The sequence below is a fragment of the Daldinia caldariorum genome (assembly GCF_022478825.1).
Source record: "Daldinia caldariorum strain CBS 122874 unplaced genomic scaffold F4812scaffold_3, whole genome shotgun sequence".
Lineage (NCBI taxonomy): Eukaryota > Fungi > Ascomycota > Sordariomycetes > Xylariales > Hypoxylaceae > Daldinia > Daldinia caldariorum.
The window spans coordinates 378,032-402,082 of NW_025953039.1; the positions used below are offsets into that span (position 1 = coordinate 378,032).

At 46.9% G+C, this 24,051-nt stretch overlaps 6 protein-coding genes across 6 annotated transcripts; 4 read left to right on the forward strand and 2 right to left on the reverse strand.

The window, feature by feature from the left end:
• Positions 1–57: 57 nt before the first annotated feature.
• On the reverse strand, positions 58–4,020 carry F4812DRAFT_456338 (uncharacterized protein; the record flags this gene model as incomplete). The annotated part of the gene is made up of 3 exons (XM_047936969.1): positions 58–913; positions 990–2,193; positions 2,250–4,020. 3 exons carry the CDS (start codon positions 4,018–4,020, stop codon positions 58–60), a joined length of 3,831 nt encoding a protein of 1,276 aa, XP_047792647.1.
• Positions 4,021–5,959: 1,939 nt separating this feature from the next.
• F4812DRAFT_261563 (GroES-like protein) lies at positions 5,960–7,850 on the forward strand. Its single transcript, XM_047930814.1, has one exon. The coding sequence runs from the start codon at positions 6,111–6,113 to the stop codon at positions 7,125–7,127; it is 1,017 nt and encodes a 338-aa protein (XP_047792648.1). The 5' UTR covers positions 5,960–6,110; the 3' UTR covers positions 7,128–7,850.
• A 273-nt stretch (positions 7,851–8,123) lies between these two features.
• On the reverse strand, positions 8,124–9,939 carry F4812DRAFT_417107 (uncharacterized protein). Its single transcript, XM_047933146.1, has 3 exons — positions 9,748–9,939; positions 9,137–9,656; positions 8,124–9,072 (listed from the first exon to the last, which is right to left on the reverse strand). Exons 1-3 carry the CDS (start codon positions 9,757–9,759, stop codon positions 8,735–8,737), a joined length of 870 nt encoding a protein of 289 aa, XP_047792649.1. The 5' UTR covers positions 9,760–9,939; the 3' UTR covers positions 8,124–8,734.
• A 2,782-nt stretch (positions 9,940–12,721) lies between these two features.
• Positions 12,722–15,708, forward strand: F4812DRAFT_417109 (methylenetetrahydrofolate reduct). Its single transcript, XM_047933147.1, has 3 exons — positions 12,722–13,030; positions 13,158–14,941; positions 14,992–15,708. The coding sequence occupies exons 2-3, from the start codon at positions 13,243–13,245 to the stop codon at positions 15,123–15,125; spliced, it is 1,833 nt and encodes a 610-aa protein (XP_047792650.1). The 5' UTR covers positions 12,722–13,030; positions 13,158–13,242; the 3' UTR covers positions 15,126–15,708.
• A 562-nt stretch (positions 15,709–16,270) lies between these two features.
• On the forward strand, positions 16,271–18,917 carry F4812DRAFT_417112 (uncharacterized protein). Its single transcript, XM_047933148.1, has 5 exons — positions 16,271–16,713; positions 16,820–17,027; positions 17,209–17,492; positions 17,670–18,037; positions 18,198–18,917. Exons 1-5 carry the CDS (start codon positions 16,560–16,562, stop codon positions 18,555–18,557), a joined length of 1,374 nt encoding a protein of 457 aa, XP_047792651.1. The 5' UTR covers positions 16,271–16,559; the 3' UTR covers positions 18,558–18,917.
• Positions 18,918–19,604: 687 nt separating this feature from the next.
• F4812DRAFT_456343 (Molybdopterin binding protein) lies at positions 19,605–20,926 on the forward strand (the record flags this gene model as incomplete). Its single annotated transcript, XM_047936970.1, has 7 exons — positions 19,605–19,688; positions 19,796–19,804; positions 19,872–19,916; positions 19,979–20,073; positions 20,138–20,155; positions 20,224–20,516; positions 20,586–20,926. The coding sequence occupies 7 exons, from the start codon at positions 19,605–19,607 to the stop codon at positions 20,924–20,926; spliced, it is 885 nt and encodes a 294-aa protein (XP_047792652.1).
• Positions 20,927–24,051: the final 3,125 nt, after the last annotated feature.

The window sequence follows — 24,051 nt, forward strand, 5'->3', positions numbered from 1 at the left end:
GCGACTAAGGAAAGGATTCGAAGAAAAATGCCGGCCGTTCGTAACGTCGTTTCGAGATTAAATGTGGAAGCCCGAGCCGGGGGTGCCGGTGCCGGTGTGAATGCCGTCCAGGGGGCTCTGGTTGAGCGGCGCGCCGCCGTCCAGGTCGGAACTCACCTCCTGCAGCATGTCGTTCATCTCCTGCTCCGTGAACTGGAAGTCCATCTCCATGTCCTCCGGCAGCATCGACAGCGCGGCATCGGAGGCGCTGGGATTCGCGCCCGCGGTAACCGTCGCGAGATCGGCCGCCACGCCGGGGGTTAGGGGCCCGGGATCCGGCACGCGCGCTCTGTTCGAAGCAGAAGAAGATGAAAAAGAAGAAGAAGATGGGAAAGAAGTATGGTTTTGGCCTTGGTCTTGGTCTGGGTTTTGCAGGCCGGCGCTCTGCACGGAGGCCTTGAAGCGCTCGAGCAGCACGGGGTCGTCGCAGCTGGTCTTCTGCATGGCCATGATCTGGCGGGCGCGCTCGCGCAGGCGGTCGTCGGAGGGGAAGGCGCCCGTGAGCGATACCTCGCGCCGCACGTACTCGGTCAGCCCGGTCTCGAGCTCGCGGCTGCAGAAGACCTTGGCGGGCGCCGGGTAGCGCCGGGTGAAGGAGCGCAGGAAGCGGTTCGCCGTGCTGGCTGCGGGCTCGAACGGCCGCGCGTCACGCAGCACGATCGTCGGGTTCGCGTTCAGGGGCTCCATCGTCGCCGCCGGGTTCGGCGCCACGTACGGCGGCGCGAAGCCCGTCCCGCCCGAGCTGGGCGCCCACGCCACGTCCTTGAGGCTGCCGAGCCCCGGCCCGGTGTCCGCCGGCAGGATCCCCACGTCCCGCTTGAAGCGCTGCAGCCACTCGAAGTTGTCGGCTGCGGTCTGGTTCCAGGGGTCATCACTGGCGACGAGGGGGGGAATGGATTAGTCTATTTACAAATTCTTCAGGGAAGACGATGTGGGCACCGAGAACTTACTCGTCGTAGATTAGCCACCGGGCTTGGTACCGAATCTCCTCGTCGGTTGGCACATGGCAGTTTGGGTTATTGGGCGACATGGTCGATGCTACGAAGCGGCTAAGGCCCCGAGCCAGGCGGTGGTAGCAGTTTGCGTCGTTGAGGAAGAAGGGTCCGGTCTTGATAGAGTTGCTGGGACCATTACCTCCTCCTCCTCCTCCTGCTGGCGCGGGTCGGTTATGACAGGATGGTAGGTCGTTGAAGTTGAGGAGCGGTCCGACATATTGCGAGTCCCTAATAGCCGGTTGGTTTTGGGACGGCGATGGCCTTTGCTCGGGAGGAGAAACACTTGATGTAGATGTCGTAGCGGTACCATCGGGTGGATGTCGCTTTCGGAAGCGGTCAAGCCACTCCTTATCATCTGCAGCTGTCTGGTTCCATTCGTCGTCCGTGTCGTAGATAATGACGCGGGCCTCCCGCTGGAGGTCGGCATCTTGAGGCTCGACACCCATTGTCCTTTGTCCCTCGAGGTATTCAGCCAGCTCCCGTTCCAATCTACTGTAGTTGTGAATAGTAGAGTCGATCGTTTTAGGGTCTTTCGACCTCAAGTTAAGGTCCCCGACGTCCTCGCTACGCGGAAGATGCGCCCGTTGCCTAAAGTTCTCAAGCCAGGTTGTAGAACCGTATATCAGTCGCAACAGCCAGTTGGCTATGTCTTCCGTTGGGTGGCTAGACTTCTCTTCCATCCTACCGATGATACGACAAGCTTCGACCTGAAGTTCGTGATCCATGGCCGTTAGGCCCAGTAGCTGCTTCGCCTTGACAAAATCCTGCATCTGCCTCTCGAACTCGCAGTTTTCGAAGATACTGTCCTTGCCGTTGATACGTAGCGAAGTTAGTCGGTTGTCCGCTTGGTTATGGATCGGCCGGAACGCAGCGTTTCGAGACAACTCCTCCGAAGATACTATAAGGTCACGTAGCCAAGACGAGGCTTCCCAACGAGGTTGCTGGAAGTTCATCGTCTGAGCCTCGGCTCCGAAAAGAATAGTACAAGCTTCAAGTTGCATCTCGGCATCCGTCGGCGCTCTTCCTGTATCTGTAGTGAACGTTTTAACCCAATGCTGAAGCTCCCATTTCAGTAGCTCGTAAGCATTAATCGGGGTCGCCTGAGGGCTACTGCTCGCCTTATAAGGTAGAGGGGTGTTCCTCTCGTCGTGAATCAAATCTGTTCTCGTTAATTAGAAAATTTGCATAAGGAAAAAACCATGATAAGTCTCTCACAAGGTGGAATAGAGTTTTCAACCATCTCAAGCACGGGGGCTTCGAAACCCCAGTCACCCTTCCAGTCAGCCATAGTGTTACCGGTTTTGAAGTGTTCGGCCAGGTGGTCTACTCGGATTGTCCAGCTATCCAGTACGACACCGCAGAAACCACATCGCGACCTGATTTCGGGAGAAGCCACCCGCCACTTGTCCATCGCCCAGGGAAGAAACTTGACGTTGTGCACGAGTTTAAGATGCTGTCGAAGATGATCCTTCCTGTAGAATGTCCTCTCTTCCATCGCCCGCTCGGTACACCCCGAGAAGTTATGAGATTCCATGTGGCAGTCATCTGGATTCGCTTCGCCGCAAAAGACGCAACTCATCATACCGTTTTCCGGGTTTAGAGTCCTCGGTCCGTCCGGAGAGCAGATCCATCGCTCGAGGGATAAATGCAACGATTTCTCGTGTCGTTGCCAGTCGTGTTTAGTTCTGAAAGTTTCAGTACAGAACGTGCACTGGAAAGTCTTGAGCGGCTGGTTGAGGCTTTCGTCGGCTCGTACCGGTGGGGCTCGGCGGCGACGACGACGGCCTCGAGTTCGGACGAAGGACGATAACGAACCGAAGGAACCACGCGACTTGCTGGAATATGCAGAGGCGAAAGAACCTCCACTCGAGTGAGAGGTACCTAAACTGCTAGCAGACGATTGATTGCACAGCGACCTACTTGATCCATCATCTGAATAGTTAGAGACGTAGGGACTGTTGCGACCCGATCCGGAGGTTTGCGAATATGAATTGGAGTCTGACACGGCTTTGGCAATGGCGGCCACGGACGCGGGTTCGTTTTCCGGTGGAGAATTCGCCCATCGCTGCAATGGGTTCATGTTTTCGAATAACGCTGGCGTGCCTCTCCGCTGTGGAATATCGATGGCTTGGACATATCCTCGGCCAATATGGGGGGATGTCGCTCGGTTCGGCTGGATCTTTCCACGACGGCGGGCATTTGCTAACCAGTTCGTAATCTGTGTCTTGCTAAGGCCAGTTATCTTCTGCAGACCTTCTTTCTCTTCTTCTGTAGGATATGGGTGTCTGCTATGCGTCGATACCCAGTTTTTCAGAATTTTCACTGACTCGCGGGAAAACCTTGTACCACTTTTAGTCGTAGTCGGCGGCTTTGACTGTGATTGACTGTGGTCTGCAACTGCAACTAAGCCAGGGGCAGACGGCGGCGAAGTAATCATTGCAGCTAATTCATCCTCAAGTAGGATAGATGTCTCTGGTCTATCGCCCATGACCGGCCAGGGGTTCGCAGGAAAAGTCGCCCCGGCCTCGGCAGTCAAGTTATGTTCTTGGGGACCGAAGCTGCACTCACAACGCAGGGCCACACAGCTCGTGCAATAGCCCTTATATTTACCTTCTCTAATTTGCTTGCATTGATAACCTCCCATTGCACAATGCGTGCAGGGAACGGCGGGTACTTCCCAGTAAAGCTGCGTGTCGGCATAAGATATTGTCTCCGGCGGCACTACCGAATCGGCCTCCTGAGGTATCTGAGTGGACTCGAAGTGTTCAAGAGCCCAGTAAGACCAGTCATCTCCCTCGACGTCCCCAAAGACGAGATCCATATTGGGTTGGTTCACCAATGCTGCGGCTGCGGCTGCGGCTGCTGCATCAGCATCAATAGAACCTGTTACGCCCTCCGAAGTGACTACAGGCTCGGAGCCGGTGCCGACAACGGCACCATCCCAATTAACAAATTCCATCTCTTCTAACTCGTCGATTGTCGTCATTTAGGGCGCAGCAACCGCTCAAGAGATTTACACCCAAGGGGTAAGAATTGGTAAAGAAGGGCGCCAGTTGTAATAATGACACAGTAGTTCCTTCGTCTTCGCCTTAACAATCTCGGACGTAGCAAATGTATAAGTTGGACAAGACAAGTTGGACAGATGACTCAAAAGTAGGACACGTTCCCGTTAAGAGTAAATAGAAATCTGGGGAAAAGTACGAACAATTTTCGACTAGTTTTTTGAAAAGGGATGGGGAGAGGAAGTTTAAGGCACAAGACAGATATTTCCTCCTTGTAAGTTAGATCCTTGGGGAATTAACTACAGTACCTTAGGTATTAGTTAATGCATATAACTCACACAAGTAGGATTTGCGTTGCGGTGCTCCGTTTGTCGCTAGAGCCGGACGCGGGAGAGATGAAGATCCCAAGTTTAAACAAGAGTCATCGTGCCATCTTTGCTCGTTCGCCGTATCGCAACCACAGCAAAAGCCAGTTCCGGGCTCTGCTGACAGCGCCGAAAACTAAACTAATCCATGCAGTCATGTAATTGAGATGTGGAGTACGCCCTTGGGTTGACGAGCAGGGCGTCCGTCGAAATCCAGGTCGAAAAAAGGCGGGGGGAAAGGGGTTGTTATTGGCTGCTCTCGCTAGCCCATTCGCATATTGCTGCGACTGTATATTTTCCAGCCCCTTCTACTGTGCGGTCGTGACCCGAATAGCGCAGTCCACACCGCCAAGATATGCCTAAGCTGATAAAGGGCCTTAAAAGGATGGGAGTGTAATAATTGTATGGTACCACCACATAGTGTAGATACTGTATTTAGGATACCTACTTGACAGATTTTTTCTAGAAGCCGTGAAGGAAAATAAATAAACAGTTGAATCACGAAACAGGAAGTTGGCTGAAGCTTGGATAGGTACGTATTGCAGAAATATGAAGTTGTTACCTATTGTTGTATTGTACGGTTTAGTTGCTTCTCGGTATCAATAAGTTCCAGTACTGTTGGTCAGCTACAACTCCGACAGGCCATTGAGTTACAATTGACCAATAAGAAGCAAGCTAAAACATGTTAAAGAATACATCGCGTAATATCTAGACTAACTAAACTAAACCAACTCTTATCGTCTTCAATTATTAGTTTACGCAACGAAACAGGCAAGTAATAGTAGAATACTTCAGCCTTAAAACATCCCTGGCAGATGGGTCTTGTAAACTATTACCAAAGTCCAACTTACCTAGTAGACAGGCCAGTCGTGTTCTCATGCAATCCTGACCGTAAAGATACCAACTATTAGGTTTCGTTTCGACTAGTTGCGCATTGTACGCGAGCACAAGGAAAGCCTTCATGACCTAAAGTTTAGTCCTTCGTATCTGAAGACTATGATTATTAGATTAATACTACCATCATATTGGGGCCACAAGGCTTCAATTACTATGTACTACGAATATTTCTAGGTATTTTGCATGAAAACTTACAGCATTCTCCTGTTAACTAGCTCTTGGTGCATTGTCATCCCGCGAATAGCCTATGCACGTTGTTCAAAAAACGGCGGAAGGAGACCGGAACTGTCTACACGCACGCCGTTCAACGAGACGAGAGCACCTCTTCAGGTATCCAGAAATATTGAAAATGGGACCGATATCCAAATTGATACCCCGAGTCGGCTGTGAACGGCGTAGATATAACTCAAAATTTCGATTTATATAATAGCTCTAGATTGAATTAAATACCTCTCTTAACTTCAGATTTCGTCTGGTACTTATTGTAAATATATTGCTTAATAATGCCGGAGTTTGTGTGTGCTGAATTAGGAAATACCGGGGCCGAGCAATCGGGTCCTCCGGAAGCAGAGGCATTCGGGCCGGCTTTAAACATTTATGACCGGTATACGGATCCGTGGCTCCGCGTCTATTAAAGGGATCTTTGTGTTCCCGCCGGTTTTCATGATATACAGCTATCATATATATATTAGTAGTGATATCAAACAAATTTCAACTTAATCTAGAAACTTGAAGATCACCAACTTCTAGACTTAAACTCGAAAATAAAGGCATAGTTATAAGATCTCACAACTACAACATCCTTCTCCAAGATGACTCCTACCAACAGCGCAGCTTTACTTACTGAGCCCAAGGCCCATCCCCTAAAGGTCGAATCTACACCCTACCCAACTGCTGCGGATGGCGAAATTATTGTTAAGGTAGCTTCCACCGCTATTAACCCCATGGACTGGTACATCCAGATTTTGGGAGAGCAGTTGTTCTCTTGGCTTCAATACCCCTACATTGGAGGGAGCGACGTCGCCGGAACAGTAGTCGAAGTTGGCCCCAATGTCAGCAAATTCAAGGTCGGCGACCGCGTGTCTGGTCTTACAGCCGGATTTGACGCTCGGTCTGGCGGGTTCCAGAACTACGTCGTCCTCAAAGAAAAGATCGTCGTCTCCATCCCGGACGACTTGGAATTTACCGAAGCCTCCGTGTTTCCCCTGGGAATATCTACAGCAGCCTGCGGCCTATACCAGAAGGACTTCTTAGCACTGGACTACCCAAGTGTTGACCCGAAACCTAACGGCAAGACACTGCTTATTTGGGCCGGCGCATCAAGCGTCGGCACAAACGCCATCCAGCTTGCCGTGGCCTCCGGATACGAGGTATACACAACGTCGTCGCCGAAGAACTTCGAGTACTGCAAGGGTCTTGGTGCCTCGCGCGTGTTTGACTATAACAGCCCCACCGTCACGCAAGATATCATCGAAGCTTTCAAGGGGAAGACGAGCGCAGGCGCTTACGCGATCCAGATCGGCTCGCGGAAGCCCGTGTTCGAGGTGATCAGCAAAGTCGAGGGCAACAAGTTCGTAGCTTGCGCTATGGAGCCGGCCGACGTCCCCGAGGGAGTCCAGGCCAAGATGGTGTTCGCCGGCACGATCAAGGATAACGAAGTCGGATCCCTCATCTTCGACCAGTATCTCCCCGCCGCCTTAGCTCAGAAGAAGTTCCAGTGTCTGCCGAAGCCGTTGGTATTCGGCCACGGTCTCGAAAATATTCAGGGCGCGATCGATTTAGGGAAGTCGGGTAGTGTCTCGGCTAAGAAGATAGTCGTTACGCTATGAGACGCGAGCAAATTCAAAGTGATTAGAGAAGAGTGTAATTGTGAAGTGATATATGATATATGAATGGAGGTTCTGTAAATTTAGCAGTTACACAACTGGCAATAGAACGGGCTTATACCAAATGCTGCCAAAATCTTGCGTGAAATTGTCCTAAATCTTGATATCTTGGAATGTAAGACTTCCTTTCCAGATAAGTTCGATTGAAAGAAACCTGTTAGGAACATTGTCTTAGCACAACCTGTCATTGAGCAGGACCTGAGATGGAAGAACCATTAAAGATTTGATCCACTCACTCCACCACCAAGTATACATGACTGTATTAGTTCTAAGTAGTATAACTTAATATCTACCTCTTGATCGATATTAGTTTACGTTTTTAGTTCGATTTTACTTCCGTATAACTAGATTATTAAATCAGCTCCTACCCAGGGAGACTAATGCTTCCATCCAATCAACCCCCTTAGCAAGGACTGCATTGGGTAAGGTATGATATCTTTAGACAAGAAGCTCATCGGGTGCCTGTCATATGCCCATGGTATATCATGAAGTCAAGCATCTTGCGCCTCTGATTGAACCAAAGTTACCTGTACTTACTTAATTGAGGGGTCGTACAGGAGGATCGAACAAACTCAACAGATACATGTCAGGGATGCTACTATTCATGACTGGTTAGCTGGGATCCAAGCATGTGGATAAGAGGTAGACATGAATGCATAGCAATACGAACTTACTTTCATGAAATATTCCTACAAACGCAGGTCATTTCTTTGGAATCGAAAGATATTCTACGTGTAAAGGACCCAACGATTGGGATAGAATCGAGTGGGTGGATTTCTGGCGGCCTGCCGAGGGGCTCACCCTTGTTACCCGCGTGGCAGCGCCAGGACGATTCCACCCTATTTTTGCTAGATGGATGGTGGCGCTGTTCCTGGCCCCGGTATTCTATCCGAAAAGTATTGCTAGACGTGTATGTCACTAGGTACATCCTACATTTCAGCTCAAATTTAGACACGCATTGTATATGGAACGCAATTGACAGTCTTCGGTTAAATCTTTCGGGACCGTATGTAACAAATCTGCGTGTCTACCTACCTGACACGGTATCCTGAGACAGGAGGTGATCTACTTTTTACGTAGTTTCCCGAGCTGGCCTTGCTGGCTGAATCAGCTTACACCTCAACATCAGTCAGCATCGCCCCAGAGGAAGTGATCAGGCGGTTGCAGTGACGGAGTATTGCTTGCAGAAGAAGTCGAAGGATGTTGGGAGCTTCTGCAAGAGTTTTCGTCATAGCTGAGGTGAAAATTCTACCTACACGTACAATACGCCTTGATATGCCTTGATCTTTTCACTATCGCGACTCGAATGCCTATCGTAATTTAAAAACGCCAATGACCCCTAGAACTCAACGTAGAGCTTAGAAACTAGAATTCCACCCCAACAGCCACGTAGGACGATGCGCTAAATATATACCTATGGATTAGAAAGCCTCTATGTGAACACCCAACTCCTGCGCTATGGTATCATGTAAACTGCGAGCCTCGTCGCCTCATGCCAAAAACCCAATGCAATAATAGTAAACAGTAGATCGATGATAGATGTATCGCCATCAAGATTTTGTATCTAAAATCGCTGCATGCACTGCAGAGCCCCCTATGTTGGGATTATTCAATGCTGTCTGATTCTGAGGCCCGGGCTTGAGATAACAATTGCCCGGCGCATCTCCGTCGAGAGCGAATGTGCGGTTGGTCCAGGCAGGAATAAAGCTGACCGCGGAACAGGTGGCGTTTCTTAACGTGGAATTACTGACGAAATCTGACGGCACATAGAAAGAGTAAGAAGCGCAGGCGTCAATGCAGTCGTCAAAATTGCCTACGAAAAGAGAGATGAGCGGATCATTTGGAGCGTCACTGTTACAATATATCTTGAAGGTAGGATTGTTAAAGTCTTGAGTTCAGGCAGTTAGCAGTTTCTCTGAATTGGAGTCCACGGGTCGATCCCACACACTCACATTGAGATTCGTATGTCGTCCCTGTTACCCCGCCTGAGTTGGTAGAACATCCTCTATCAATCGTGCTAGGGTTGGTTGATGTTGGCGCTGGTGCTGTCACAGTAACTGTCGCCGGCGAAGCACCAAGCGCGGCCAAACGCGCCTCAGCGTCGTTTGCCCGGCTTGCTTCAACGCCTGTTCCCGCCGCCAAGCCTATAACGGCTGTCGATAGAAGAGCGATAATAATGGATAGGATGAAGACTAGTGCTGAACATCCTAGTATTCGTTGCGGTGCTTTCCCGTGCTCTGATGGTATCGTAGGGCCATATCCAGTTTGGTAATCATACGTATACGTCGAAGGTGGCGGATTTTCAACCGGCGCAAAACCTGTATATCCTAATGACGAATTGGTTGACTCTTCGGGCTTTATATTGAGAGTTGCCGGCGTAGGCTGCCCATATGTAGTAGCAACTTCCGGGACTGCAGGTGGGTGATGAACCTCGGGAAAATTCTGAGGAATCAACTCAGGCGCTTCGTCGTACTGCGGTACGGTTAGAATTTTAGCTGAACGACTCAAAAATAGTGAAGAAAAAATAATAATATTGCGATGGTGAGATAGGTCAGGTACTCACTCTTGGGGGCATATTTATCGAGGGAAGTTCAAATAATGACGTGTATAAATAAACGTGGAATTATCCAAAACTCTCCGAGTAACACAGGTTTCTGAACATCACGATCAGAAAAGAAGACAGTGGTCGATCGATGCTGACAGTAGGACATTATCAGGCGCAACGGGACACAGGTCAGATATGAATGAGTTGCAGACTCGCAAAATAGGAACAGGGGGGTAGGACTACCTAATCCCTGCCCGTGTCCGGGGAAGAAGAATCTCTGGTTCATATAACGCAACCAATCACGAAGCATGATTAGACTTAGCTCCCTCTAAAAAAGCTTGGGCTGTACATCAGGACCCGGCTCCGACAGAAACGGCAGAAACTCGACAGGGTTGCATGAAAATAGACCGGGGCCTCCGTGACTTGAGGAAGAGGAATTCTACAACATCTTTAACTCTATGGGATCGTTGGTTGCTTCTCTACTATAAGAATGAGTTAGTCCTTGTTACTACAACATGTCGGTCAGATGGGGTCATTAATTAACTTGAACAATGTTACATGTTTTTCTATTAGTTCTTGCTCAACTATTGATCAAGTAGTAACTGCAATTCCATCCCGCTCTCATAGATAATATAACTAGGACTTAATATTACACCAGGTAATCAAAGAATGGCAAGCTAGCTGAAAAAGTACCAAATTGGAAGGGTCGTCTAAGAGCGAAAGTAGGCTACCTCACGAGGTACTATTTATAACGTATCCGCCGCTTATAAAAATTGTATGATGTAACTACCAGTTAAAAGATTCAGGTTTACCCAAGACGTATCAACGGAGATGTTTCCAAATAGCCAAGCCATCACCTAGGTCCGTATCCATGCAAATATGAGGGCAAATGCACTGATAGGTCAACTTACCGTTAGCACAGGGGCGAAGTCATATTGCATTAATGGGATGGTCTACTGTGAATGACGCCAGCCATGGAGAGAGAACGGGTAACAAACCCCGTAACGAACTCCATCCATAAGGCTGAACACTAAGACCACTTGCCCCGTTTTACGATGCTAGACTAAGGACTTAACAACTCAAGTCCAAGATTACCTACCTGTTACTCTTGCAATACATATATTGGTTTAAGTATAATATAAGCCCGAGGTCTAATTGTTTACGTCGTAGGTAGTCTAAATTACCTGATGTAACACGTCTTTCTGTGTATAGTTTTCGAATGCAATAAAGTGCGAGCTTTTTTTTTTTTTTTTCACCATATTACAATAGGTACAACATTGCGCCCTTAACTACCTCACTTAACATAATTATACAGGTAATCCGTTCGATGCTACCTTCTCTACGCATAGACTTACCTTACCTCGTGGAGGCATGTCCACAATGGATGGCATCGCGGTCCAAACTAGGTCAGATTCAAAGTTGTTCATAACTTCGTATTAACACGGCAACTTTTCTTTGATCGGAATTTAACTATCATGCTGGATCATTTACAAACACACATATAAATTTAGTTTCCAATCCGCGCATTCGTTAGGAATAAACTCAATGTTATAGGCAAGTGGGGACGGAATGCAAAGGCAGTAAGTGGAGGATCTCTTCATGTCAAGCAGCGGTCTTTGGGATATTATACATACAAGACAACGCTTCCCGCCATCTAGGTATCGTGTTACAAAAAAAGCACACTCGGGTGCCAGCGTCTTTTAACTTGACTTACTGTAATATTCAATAAGTAGACTCCCAAGGATTACTGCATATAGTTCATATTCAGCAATTCGTAGAAAGAAGTTATTTAAAGGACTCTTGAAACACCTAAGATTTACCTTGATAGTTATTTTATTCTACTGAAATAGAGGCATTTTAATTGTAATATAGCTCTGCTCATGAACTGTTATTGCTGTAAACTTTAGGGTAAAAAATGCTAGTTGAATAGTTCTACTTGGTGCAAAGAATGCGACTCCGATATATGCAATCCTTGTTGTCTTTTCATCTTAGACTATTTAACATCAATGGTTCAGCAACTATATTGGAGTTCAACTTCCCGATATAAGCCAGAGTTTGTGAAGGTATTTACCTAGAGGTTACGGAAGAAATAGATTAGTTGAGAACACTGAAAATTACCTGGCAGCCTGGGTACCTAATAGTATATCCTCTTTTGTTCGGTTATGATCATCGGCCTAAGGATAGAGAACGGTGGAAAACTCGACCGAAAGATTTCGGTCGTGGAGATGAAACATTAACATGTGAGGTACCTAGCAGCCTACTACCTGAGCCACTGACATAAGAGGTACGGATTACTAGCGTATCGCCTGGCGGTGAGGTGGGGTCAAGGCTCGCCGATCGGAGGTGAGTTCGCCAATTGGGCTTTTTTAGGTTAGGTCCTCCAACAAGACATGGAGGGGTAAGCCATGAGGGGTAATTTAGTAGGTACATGTACCTCAATGCTCCTACACAATTTTCATGATCATCCCGTCGAAGGTGCTTGGTTACCACCCGGGTAGCCCAAAGCGGTCTCCTACAGCGGGAGCATGCTTATATTAACTTTTATCTTTTTTGCTTTTTTTATATTTACCTTGTACATTATGAAGTAAGTATGCGACGACATGAAGGTAAGATACGTTAACGCTGTTACCATAACCACGGATTTTTCCTGCCCTATTACATTATCAGTCGATAGCTGTCCAGGTACCTAAAGTATTTTACATGGGGTATTGTACATGTACAATAAATACCTTTAGGCAGGTACCTAGAGGGTTAGTGCGTCGTGTCACTGGTAGGAGCTGTTTGGCTGTTCCTATAATGTTGTAAGCCGCATATGCGTGACGAGCATTTAGGTGCAGAGCAGTACATCGGATGAAGTTATAAGCTTACCGCTACTGCTCGGCTTGCTACAAGCATTGGAAATGTGGCTGAAATATACTAGACACCCCGACAACCCCAGCAATCGGACCAATTATACATGCTTCTGACTCGGGATTAGCGGGTTGAAGTGTACATTAAGTAAGGTGGGACTTTCCAATTGGACTTACATCGAAGCTTAAGGGATCCCGATCCATTAATTTCTGTTATTTCTGTTATTTCTCGTAGAAATGTAGAATTTCTGGGCTCTTCTTTTCCTTCTCTCTTATATAAAGTTACAAAGTACTACCACACACAAATTGGACTTTGTACGTTCAAGTTTGGGTCGGAGGGAGTTATTTCTTTTTTTTTTCTAGGAAGAAGTGAATAGGCCTCTGAATTACTCAATTCGAGTTCAATTCGAGAACCATTCCTTATGTGTTCTGCTGTATCTCAAGATTGCTAGGTGAGCCAGCTAGATTTTCTCTCACTCTTACTCTTACTCTCATTCTCACTCTCACTCTTTAAAGCTCTTCTGCTTCTCCCTTGCTCTGCCCACCCGTTGAGTCACTCTCTAACTTCGTCCCGTATAGATTAGATTTTCATTTGTGCCATTACTACATGTAATTTTACAAGATCTTCTATTACTAGTGCTCGCTCTATATCGTACCGCCCAAGATGCATATCCACGAGATGATCGCAGACGCCGAGAGGACTGGCCAGCCGTCCTTCTCTTTCGAATATTTCCCACCCAAGACAGCTCAAGGTGTTCAGAACCTGTACGACCGTATGGAACGCATGTACGACTTCGGACCCAAGTTCATTGATATCACATGGGGAGCAGGAGGGCGGATTGCTGAGCTGACCTGCGACATGGTCGTTCAGGCTCAGGCCTACTTCGGTCTCGAAACCTGCATGCATCTTACTTGCACAGATATGGGCGAGGAAAAGATAAACGACGCGTTGAGGAGAGCGTACAAGGCCGGCTGCACCAACATACTGGCCCTCCGTGGTGACCCTCCTCGTGAAAAGGAGCAGTGGGTAGCTACAGATGGCCGCTTCAAATATGCAAGAGATCTCGTCGCCCATATACGAAAGTTGTACGGTAATCACTTCGACATTGGTGTTGCCGGGTATCCCGAGGGCTGTGACGATAATAAAGATGAGGACTTGCTTTTAGACCACTTGAAAGAGAAGGTTGATATGGGTGCTACATTCATTGTCACGCAGATGTTCTACGATGCCGAAAATTTCATACGATGGGTTAAGAAAGTGCGAGAAAGAGGGATCAACGTTCCGATCATTCCCGGAATTATGCCAATTGCAACTTATGCTAGTTTCCTTCGACGTGCAAACCATATGAATTGCAAGATACCTGAGGGATGGATGGCTGCTCTCGAACCAGTCAAAAACGACGACGCCGCTGTAAGGGAGGTTGGAAAGACGCTAGTCGCTGAGCTATGCCGAAAGATCATGTCTGCCGGTATCGTTCATCTTCACTTCTATACCATGAACCTGGCCCAGGCTACCCGTATGGTTTTAGAAGAACTGGATTGGATGCCAACCACGAACCGCCCTCGGAAACAAGCTCTTCCCTGGAAACAATCCCTTGCACTTGGGCGACGCGACGAAGACGTTCGTCCTATTTTCTGGCGTAACCGAAACAAGTCGTACGTCTCAAGAACTCAGGACTGGGATGAATTTCCGAACGGTAGGTGGGGTGACTCGCGTTCTCCTGCCTTTGGCGAGTTAGATGCATATGGCATTGGTCTGACTGGTACAAACGAATCCAACCGCAAGAGATGGGGAGAGCCCAAGTCCATCCGAGATATCGCTTCCCTCTTTGTGCGGTACATCGAAAGAGAGCTTCCCTCCTTGCCTTGGAGTGAAGCACCTCTTACTAGCGAGTCGGACTCTATTAAAGATGATCTCATCAAGCTCAATGAACGCGGCTTATTAACCATCAATTCTCAACCAGCAGTAGATGGTGTCAAATCTACTCATCCCGTATATGGATGGGGACCTTCCAACGGATATGTCTACCAAAAGGCATATCTAGAATTGCTAGTTTCTCCTGATCTATTCCCCGAGATCATTCGAAGAATTAACGCCAACCCGGAGTTATCCTACTACGCCGTGACGCGATCTGGCAAGCTCACGACGAACACGCCCTCCGAAGGACCCAATGCAGTGACGTGGGGAGTTTTCCCGGGCAAAGAGATTGTCCAACCCACAATTGTCGAGAGTACTAGTTTCTTAGCTTGGAAAGACGAGGCCTTTAGACTTGGTACAGATTGGGCGCATTGCCACGATGCGAACTCACCCAGTCGCATCTTAATCGAAAAGATCATGAATGAGTGGTACCTAATTAATATCGGTAAGTCACCAGCAGCCCTTGGGAGAGAGTAATACTAATGCAGGCTATAGTCAATAATGACTTTCATCAATCGCGGACTATTTTTGAGCTTTTCGATGGACTGACTGTTAAGGACATCGATGTGCCCGTGACACCTATTGGCGGAGAGCAAAACGGGATTCAAAAGGAGGCAAACGGCAATTAAGTTGCTAGGAAAGACAGGGCAATTGCTATGGTACAAGCATAGCATTGATACAGGGAACGGCGTCATTACACTTTTCAACAAGCATTCGGCAGGCGGGCAAAGGGAGTTACCATTTCAACAAGCATATCAAGGCGTTTGGAAACGGGGTCCAGATTTTTCAACAAAAAATCGGAGCACAGGTTTAGGGCTTAACGGCAACCTGTAAAAAAAGGGACAGGGCAGGCCACGGGTTGTGCTGCATCATATCTCAACGATACCCCAGCAATGAAGGTGATGGTTTCGAGCACGATTATTTATTTATTTTCCGTTTCAGAGCAGCTGGTGAACGAACTTTGTACAGCATCTAATGGATTAAAATAACAAGCAAGTGTTTACTCTCCAAAAAGAGGACACACGTCGTCAATAGGCAAGATGAGGTGACATTTCTACTAGAGATGACAAGATCAGATGAATAAATTGAATAAATCCGAAACAGCACGTAAAGCGCGAAAATAGATATTTAGGGACTTTATACTAAATTACCCCGTCGTTTTACTTATATGAAGATGTTCATCTGTAATGATTAGCTCCCTAGATAGTGCCGATATCTCCGATTTGTTCCATACCTATTCCATAGGTATAATAGAACCCGGTTATGGAAAAACAAGGTGTGCGGCTCAACAAGTCAACGTCGTATCAGGTATCAGATAGGTAATACTTACCGAATCTAGATCCCTTAATTCTTATCCCTGCACTACTCCTATGTCAGTCTAGACCCTTATTCCAGCAATCCGAATAAGCGAACCAAATGCCGATTATGGTTGAACAACGTGTGCCTGGTTGTCGCTCAAAGCGTCTTAGCAGAATATGTGGGATAGCCAATTCCAGCTGCAAATTTCGCACTAGTTTGAAATGCAACAAACTACCCAGTTACTTGCTCTTTAGTAAACTCTCAACGGAATTATTTTTCTTTTAGAATGTACCAATTTCTCCTGAATAAAATCCAAGGTCGGTCGGTACCTGCCTGCCTAAGGTACCAATGCATGTTTATACCATGTTGGTCTGTATAAATCGCTAATGAAATTACCTAAAGTTTCGAATTATGAAAGGAAGGTACCTACCAAACACAGCGTAAAAGTTGGTGTTTCTAACCTATCAGTATTATTTACACGTAAGTGTGGATTTCTGCACTTCCTTTTTTTTTTTTTTTTTTCTCTTCCCCTAAATATGTACATACCTCCTAACCCCTTGACCGCAAACATACGAGAGGTACCAAGTACCTTTATAAATGCAGCCCCTGTCCTACGCCATCCCCTACTTTACGTGGTTTTATTCTCTTTTCCTCTTCAGCACTACATTTCCTCTTTATTTTTCCTATCATAAAGAATAAAAAAAGGATAAAAAATAAAAGAAAAGCATCTCTCCTGATGGTCTTTTCTGCTGGACAGATTTATCATGGATACGATTATAATAAACCCGGAGCTACCTCCGAATGATGTTACACTTTTACGGAACCTTGCCGAAGACATTAAAGAATACCAAGAACGTCGGTCCGGCCCGTCTACCGAGAACGGCGTTACGACACCCAGTCCAGAGACCGCGAATGGAGGTAAGTCCGTTGTATTTTATTTAAATGGGGGAGGGGGGAGTTCGGACAGAACGCAAGGAGCTTCTCCGGATCCGGGTTCCGTGTTGACCAGGATTTTCACCTTTAGCCGATAAGCATGGCACCCCGTCGTCTAGAGATGAGCACGACCTAGCTCGCATGAAAGCACTGAACGATCCGGCGCACCAAGACTTCGAGCCAACTATCTTCTCTTCCGTGGACTATCGAGATTTATCCGCGCGACTACATCCTGTGATATACCAATATGTCCTGCAGCCGTATATAAAATGGGCTCAAGGCATCGCTAGACATCCTACGGTATGTGTTGCGATATCATCTCTCTCTCGTCATTTATCCTAATGAATACTAACATATCCACAGTACGTACTTGCTATTACGCTCATAAGCCGTCGTTAGCCTTCCTTGGGCATATAAGGGATTATGATTATGTCCTAACTCCACGGCCTTCTCATAAGAAGTTTACTGATGAGATTATAGCGATGTGATTATGATAACTCACCTTATACTCTACTTCACCACTTCCGTCCCTAGTGCAATATGGCTCTTTTACCACTTTACTTATTGGCATGGGATTATCCACGCTGCCATGCAGTTCTACTACGTAGGCGCATACACGTTGATGATGCACCAACATATCCACGCGGGAGGTGTGCTGCGTAAACAGTCCTGGATCCACCTCTTCGACATAACATTCCCGTACATACTTGATCCGTTGATGGGTCACACATTTAATAGTTATTATTACCATCACGTTAAACATCGGTCAGTTTATTTAAATCATCTTTGGGGCTTCTTTATATAACATAGCTAACACTGCGTAGTAAGCAGAATGACCCTCTTATTGTCGTCTCATATCCCCGGCATCTGCCCGACGGATCTACGTAGAACTCTTTATAAGGTAGAGTTTAAATGCTAACTTTATCTGCCTTGGCTGTTAGATCACGTCGAAGGCAATGGTCCGGATGATCTATCCTCGACTATTCGATACCAGCGCGATAACGTCTGGCATTTTCTGCACTACGTCGGACGTTTCTATTTCCTGGCTTGGTTGGACTTGCCTCTGTATTTCCTCCGGAAAGATCGTCCCACGTTCGCGCTGAAGGCAGCATTCTGGGAAATGCTCAACTATGCTATGTTCTTAACCCTATTCAAGCTGAACAGTCGCCCTACGACCTTCGTATTCCTGCTCCCCTTTATGCTGCTTCGCTTCGGACTCATGGTGGGTAACTGGGGTCAGCATGCGCTCGTGGATGCCGACGAGCCCGACTCCGACTACCGATCCAGCATTACCTTGATAGACGTCCCTGTAAGTTCCGATCTTCGCACACTTTTAGCTTAGCCGTTCATCCGGGATTCTCCCGCGTTATATAGACTGTGACTCCGTCGCTACATACGTTTTGCATTACCTACCTTAGGTACCTACTTAAGCACTTAGCATGGGGCGCTAACGATATCAAACTTTGTAGAGCAATCGATATTGCTACAACGACGGGTACCACACCTCGCACCACCTGAACCCTCTGCGGCACTGGCGCGAGCACCCCGTGCACTTCCTGGCCAACAAGCAGACCTACAGCGCGGAGCACGCGCTCGTCTTCCACAACATCGACTACCTGGAGATCACGGTCCGGCTGCTGCTCCACCACTACGACCACCTGGCGCGGTGCCTCGTGCCGATCGGCGAGAGGCAGATCGCCATGACACTAGAGCAGCGCGCCGCCTTGCTCAGGCGCTGCACGCGCCGCTTCACGGAGGAGGAGATCGAGGAGAAGTTCGGGGCGCCGGCCAAGTCCAAGGCCAAGTCCGAGTCCTCCAAGACTAAGTGATAGTGATCAAAACGATCGGTGGCACTGGGGATTGGGGAGTTTTTCTTCTTTTTTTTTAAAAAAAAAAGAAAAAGATAAAAAAAGTGACTAGCTCCGGTGGACGGAATGAGTTTGGACGAAACCTACCTCTTAGGTGGTATATTCACTGCCTAGCTCCTTAACGAAGAAAGATGAGGAGCGTCTTGAAAAGAAAATCTTATAATACCCATGGACTTTCCGAATAGACGACTAAAAGATAGACAGATAGATAGATAGAAGTAGGTATCTGAGAAAAGTTAATGAATACCACGCGTAACAGAAAAAAGTTACTTAGTACATGTATCATGGTCTTTGTTGTGTCACGTCATGTTCATGTTCATGTTCATGTTGGGAGTTTGTTAAAATTTCCATAGGCGGTACCTAGGTTAGGTAATAACGGACGGCACCGAGCTGTCCTCGGCCGAGGATACTCCGTGATTAGCGGCAACAGAGGTATACTACCTAGGTACATGTAGGTACTATTATACCTATTGCTTTTGCTTACCTAATATAAGGTGCTGTAGGCTCTAGCTGCTTAGTTCGGCAGATCCGTTAATATCGGGAAAGAGCCGAATGGTTGTTCTTGCCTTACTGTAGTGTATTAAAGACGATTGCCTGAGTCTTTTAGCTACCTAGGTAAGGAGGGGAGACAAACGGGTCTCCGGTTGCCCCGTTTATTCCCCGAGGCGACCATTTCAACTTCACCAAATCGTCTGCGTTTGTTGCACAAGACAAACACAACTTATATTCGTTAGGTACCATCTATGGCCGCAGTAGCTGGGTCGCATTTAATCACTTAAGGTACATCCGCAACGATATAGTAGGTAAAGGCGTACCTAAGATGCTGCATATAACGGATTGCATTACATAAACGCCGAATAACAACCTATCTGCCATTTCTCTCACTCTCTCTTTATGATCTCGCGCTTGTCGCAGCTGGCCTGTCATCTCTCGAAACCTCACCCCATCCAATTCGGTCGTCCATCCCCGCCGCTCGGGTCCAGCGGCCTGGCATCGAGGATCATCACCATGGCTTCGGCAGACGAGCGGAACTCGAGGACGATACACACGGCGGCCTGCCTGATCATCGGCGACGAAGTCCTGGGGGGAAAGGTATGAGGTCTTATTTCTGTCTAACCTGACTAGTGTATCATCATATCTTGATATAACTACCTAGGTACCTACCTATGCTGTTGTTCTCTTAAGCTAACCGCTCTTAGACAACTGACGTGAGACTTCCTCATACGGGACCGTCTTCAATATATCTTTTCAATGACTAATATATACAATTGTCAGACGAACTCGGCTTACATGGCGAAGTGGTGCTTTTCTCTGGGAATAGTAAGAGCTCCGCTGGTTAATTTACGCCGTGGACGAACGCTAAAGCTCATATGTCATTATAGAACTTGAAGAGAGTCGAGGTTATTGAGGACGATGAAGACGAGATCGTAGAAGCGGTACGGCGAATGAGTGACCGATATGATTTCGTTGTGACAAGGTATTCATCTGGACACAAAAAGGGGCTCATTATCTAAGCAAGTCTGAACTAACTCTTTCCTTAGTGGTGGTATAGGACCGACGTGAGTTCAAAGAGCCCAATCACAATATATAATCTTCTTCTATATATAAAAACTCACCCCCAAGGTAGACATGATGACATCACTTACCAATCCATCGCCAAGGCGTTCGGCCTAAAACTCGTACTGCACGAAGAGGCGTATGAGCGTATGAAAAAGCTCACGAAGCCGAGCAAGTCCCATCCGAATTTCAGCTGGGATGTAGAATCCCCAACCAAGACCGCGCGGCTTAGGATGGTCCGTCTACCCATCGACGAGTCGCGCGATCTGGCAAAGCAGGCCTTATTTACGCGCGACGATCTCTGGGTTCCCGTTTCCGTGGTAAACGGGAACGTCCATATTCTCCCAGGTGTACCGAGGCTGTGTAAGCTGCTAGCTAGACCCGTTTTCATATATATATATATAAGCCCCTATGATGCTAACAAAGATTTAGTTGAAAGCCTTTTGGAAGGCCTCAAACCGTTCATAGTCGACAGGCTGGTAGATCCCGAAGGCAAGGGCATTTTCAGAGCTATCATCTCTACGCCGCTGGGGGAGAGTTCTATCGCCGACTACCTGACCGAGCTGGCCGCTAGGGTCGCGCCAAAGGGGGTGAAAGTCGGAAGCTATCCTCGATGGGGGAAGAAGAATAACACGGTCACTCTCGTCGGGAGGGATAAGGAGTATATCGAGAGCCTGATACCGGAGGTTGTGCAGAACGTTCAAGGAAAGCGAGTCTATAGGGAGGGAGAGGATGACGAGCCGGAAACTATAGCCTCATCGGTGCCTACCTAGGTGTACAAGATATTATTTCAACTCCGTCCTGGACATACCGACGGCCCGGCGCTATTTGACCGTGCTTCATAAATAGAGAAGGTGCTAAAGAGATCTGCGATAATCGCGCGGCCAATTCGGCCGCTCCGTACAGAAAATGCAATCATTCTTCATTATCGTTAAATAGGTCTTAGCTGTAGACGACAATATCCGAAATATTGCGATCGCTTATTAGCGGAATAGTACTAAGATTAGTAGGCACCCCATTGCGAGCGAGGACAATTCATAGTTGATTTTCACGTCCCCTTTGGTAAGAAATTGGCTATTTTGAACTGCACAGCCAGCCAATGGACAACCTCTTGAATATCTTGGAGAATATCGACTGAAATTTGACCTATGCGAACGCGTTGTTCTAGGTAAGGTAGGTAGATACTTCGGACCCCCCTTCTCGGCGAGGCCGCGGACAATTGCCCGTTCTTCGCGGGGTTGATTGGATTTAGCAAATGGTAAAATCCTTGCTTTGCTTAGAATGGGCAACCGATTCTAGTTAGAGCGATTCCTTATTCCTACCCATGGTCTATGACACCACATGGATGCATGTGAGATACACATAGCTAGTCTGCTAGGATAGTTACCTAGGTAGGTAGTATAGCGGGCTTCTAGAAAACTTAAAAAATGCAGGTTGGCTCTGGTTTTCTGGTGTAGAAAAAGCGATCGTGAATTTCGAAGCATTCGAAGCATTCGAAGCTAGGTTACTTTGGATGCGTACGACGGATAATATTAGATAAATTTACCTGATGGGGCAACGACTAGATGACCTTGTCACGATCGCGTTGAGGGATGGATCGATTAGGGCGTTTAGGTCAAGCCTAATAAGAGCAATTAGTTATTAGGAGAAAAGGAAATGAAGCTCATTTCCAAATCGAGACCCGCGGTCACATTATTCTTTGTGGATTAAAATTTTAGAGGGCCTCTTATTCTCCTTAGTTTTTTTTCGTCACTTTTTTTAATGATAAGAATTATTCATCATCATCATCGCTTATGCATATTTGTTGGAAATATTCAAACTCGGAGAAACTTCCCCTGAGCTGAAAGGAGAAAAAAAAAGATTCAATAGTAATCAGCGCGGTTGGAATATCCTAATAATGTTGGGCAATTCGGGACGATGGCCCACGTAAGAACCCGGGATCGGGATGACCTATAAAATACATAAGGATGTAGAGATAGGATGTAAAAAGGATGCTGATCGATTGGGAAGCTGGTTGGCGCTCGCCTTGCTCGCGTCGTCGAAGAATATGATGGGCTAGCGGTCGACGTTCCAAGCCAGTTCACCGCTCAGGGTTACATTGAAACCAGCATTACCAGTGGGGTTCGAACGGAAATGTGGCTGGATGGGGCCTTTGGAGCTACCGATGCCTTGCTATTGCACGCGAAAGCTGACTGCCCATTGAGCGAGACGAACGACATGCGATCACCTCAGAAGAAGCAATTAGGGCCGCTGCTTTACAATAGGATGAGGAGATGAGAATGGGATAGTAGTGGTGCGCCTATGCGTGTGTATGCGGATGAATGGTGATGTGTTCGATGACATCGGTCCAAAGAAGTGAAGATTCCTGCCCCTTGGCAAACGCACAATGTGGGAAGAGCTGTAAGCTACACATCACCTACATATATATACTTATATATATGTAAGGTAAGGTAGGAAAGCCATCCAGTTGGCGCTTTCGTCAAACGAGTCTAAATAGAGACAAGCATGAACTAGCCGAGCGGGTTTTTGTTTTATTGATTGATACGGATCATGATAGGTTCACGCAGGCGCAAAGGTGAGAGAAAAGGAGGAGGATAGAAGAGAGTTTATAGCAAGTTAGAATTGAGTGAGCAGGCTTTGAATTTTAGGTTCGCCAAGTTGGTGTTACTATGATACCTATGACCCCTTGATAAAAAGATAAAATAAAAAAATATGTGACCTCGAATTTTTAAGGTTGGTGGAACATGGCATTTGAGATGCTTGTAAAGAAGTTGTAAGTGGTCGTCGAGGCGCTGAAGAAGTTGTGAAGGGTGGGTTAGCGCCCCGCTCCCTTGGATTCTGCAATAGATACCTACGTACCTAAGATAAGTGATTGGAATTGGAACAGCTTATGTTATATGCTGGCAATTCAACGAAAGTAAAAGTTCGGCTGTGTTTTAATAAATAACGTTCAGACGATCGAATGACATGTAATAATACCTAACCTAGTATATCTTTTACTAAGCAATGTATCCAGGCTGACGCAAGACATACATCCATGTACACCTACTAACCATTCTCTTATATCATGTGCTTTTATGGCCCTTTACAACTTTATATGGTCGATATAAGCGTAATTATATATATACATTACGTGCGTACCTACATCTTATTAGCCCGTACGTAAAGTATGCATAGCGCTTAACCATAGCTAAGCTTCAGGTACCTACCTAATCTAATCACATATTACCTAGCAGTACCTACAGTAACCTAGAAGGGGTTGCGTTAAGTAAGTACGCTAGTTCAGTGCCTGGGGTATCGGTTAGGCATTTTACATCCAACCATATCGACCCCAAGAGATCCTTCCCACCTATCCCGTCTCTACCAGGTACCTAAGAGGAATTTCAAGGCCAACAGCTTTTACACACCTACAATCCAATGTTTCCACGTTATGTATTTGGTATGCTCATGTATAAAAAGATATACTATGTATATTTCTCATTCTCTTATGGAGATTGTACAGCGGGAATTACCTATTTTAACTTAGCTTAGTCCACCGTTAGAATTAAAAGAGGTTATCCACCTGCCAATTGAACGATCTGGTGATCCGTGCCTGTTAATCAAAGCGCTAGAAATCATATGAGAAACTTTAACAGCCAATCCGCCAATGTCAATCAATTTCATTTGGTCCGTGATCCTCCCCTGCCCCACCCATATTGTAATGGTGCGTCGGAGTACCTAGGTACGCATACGACCTAGGTATTTAGGTACATGCGTAGATGATAAAGGTACATGCATTTTCGTAGATATTTAGCCGTATCTAGTCGTACCTCTTTCCTTGTCTTTGACATCTCTCCTATGTACAATACATACGATACATACATCATAGGTACTACGCTAAAGAGGTACAGAAAGTAAG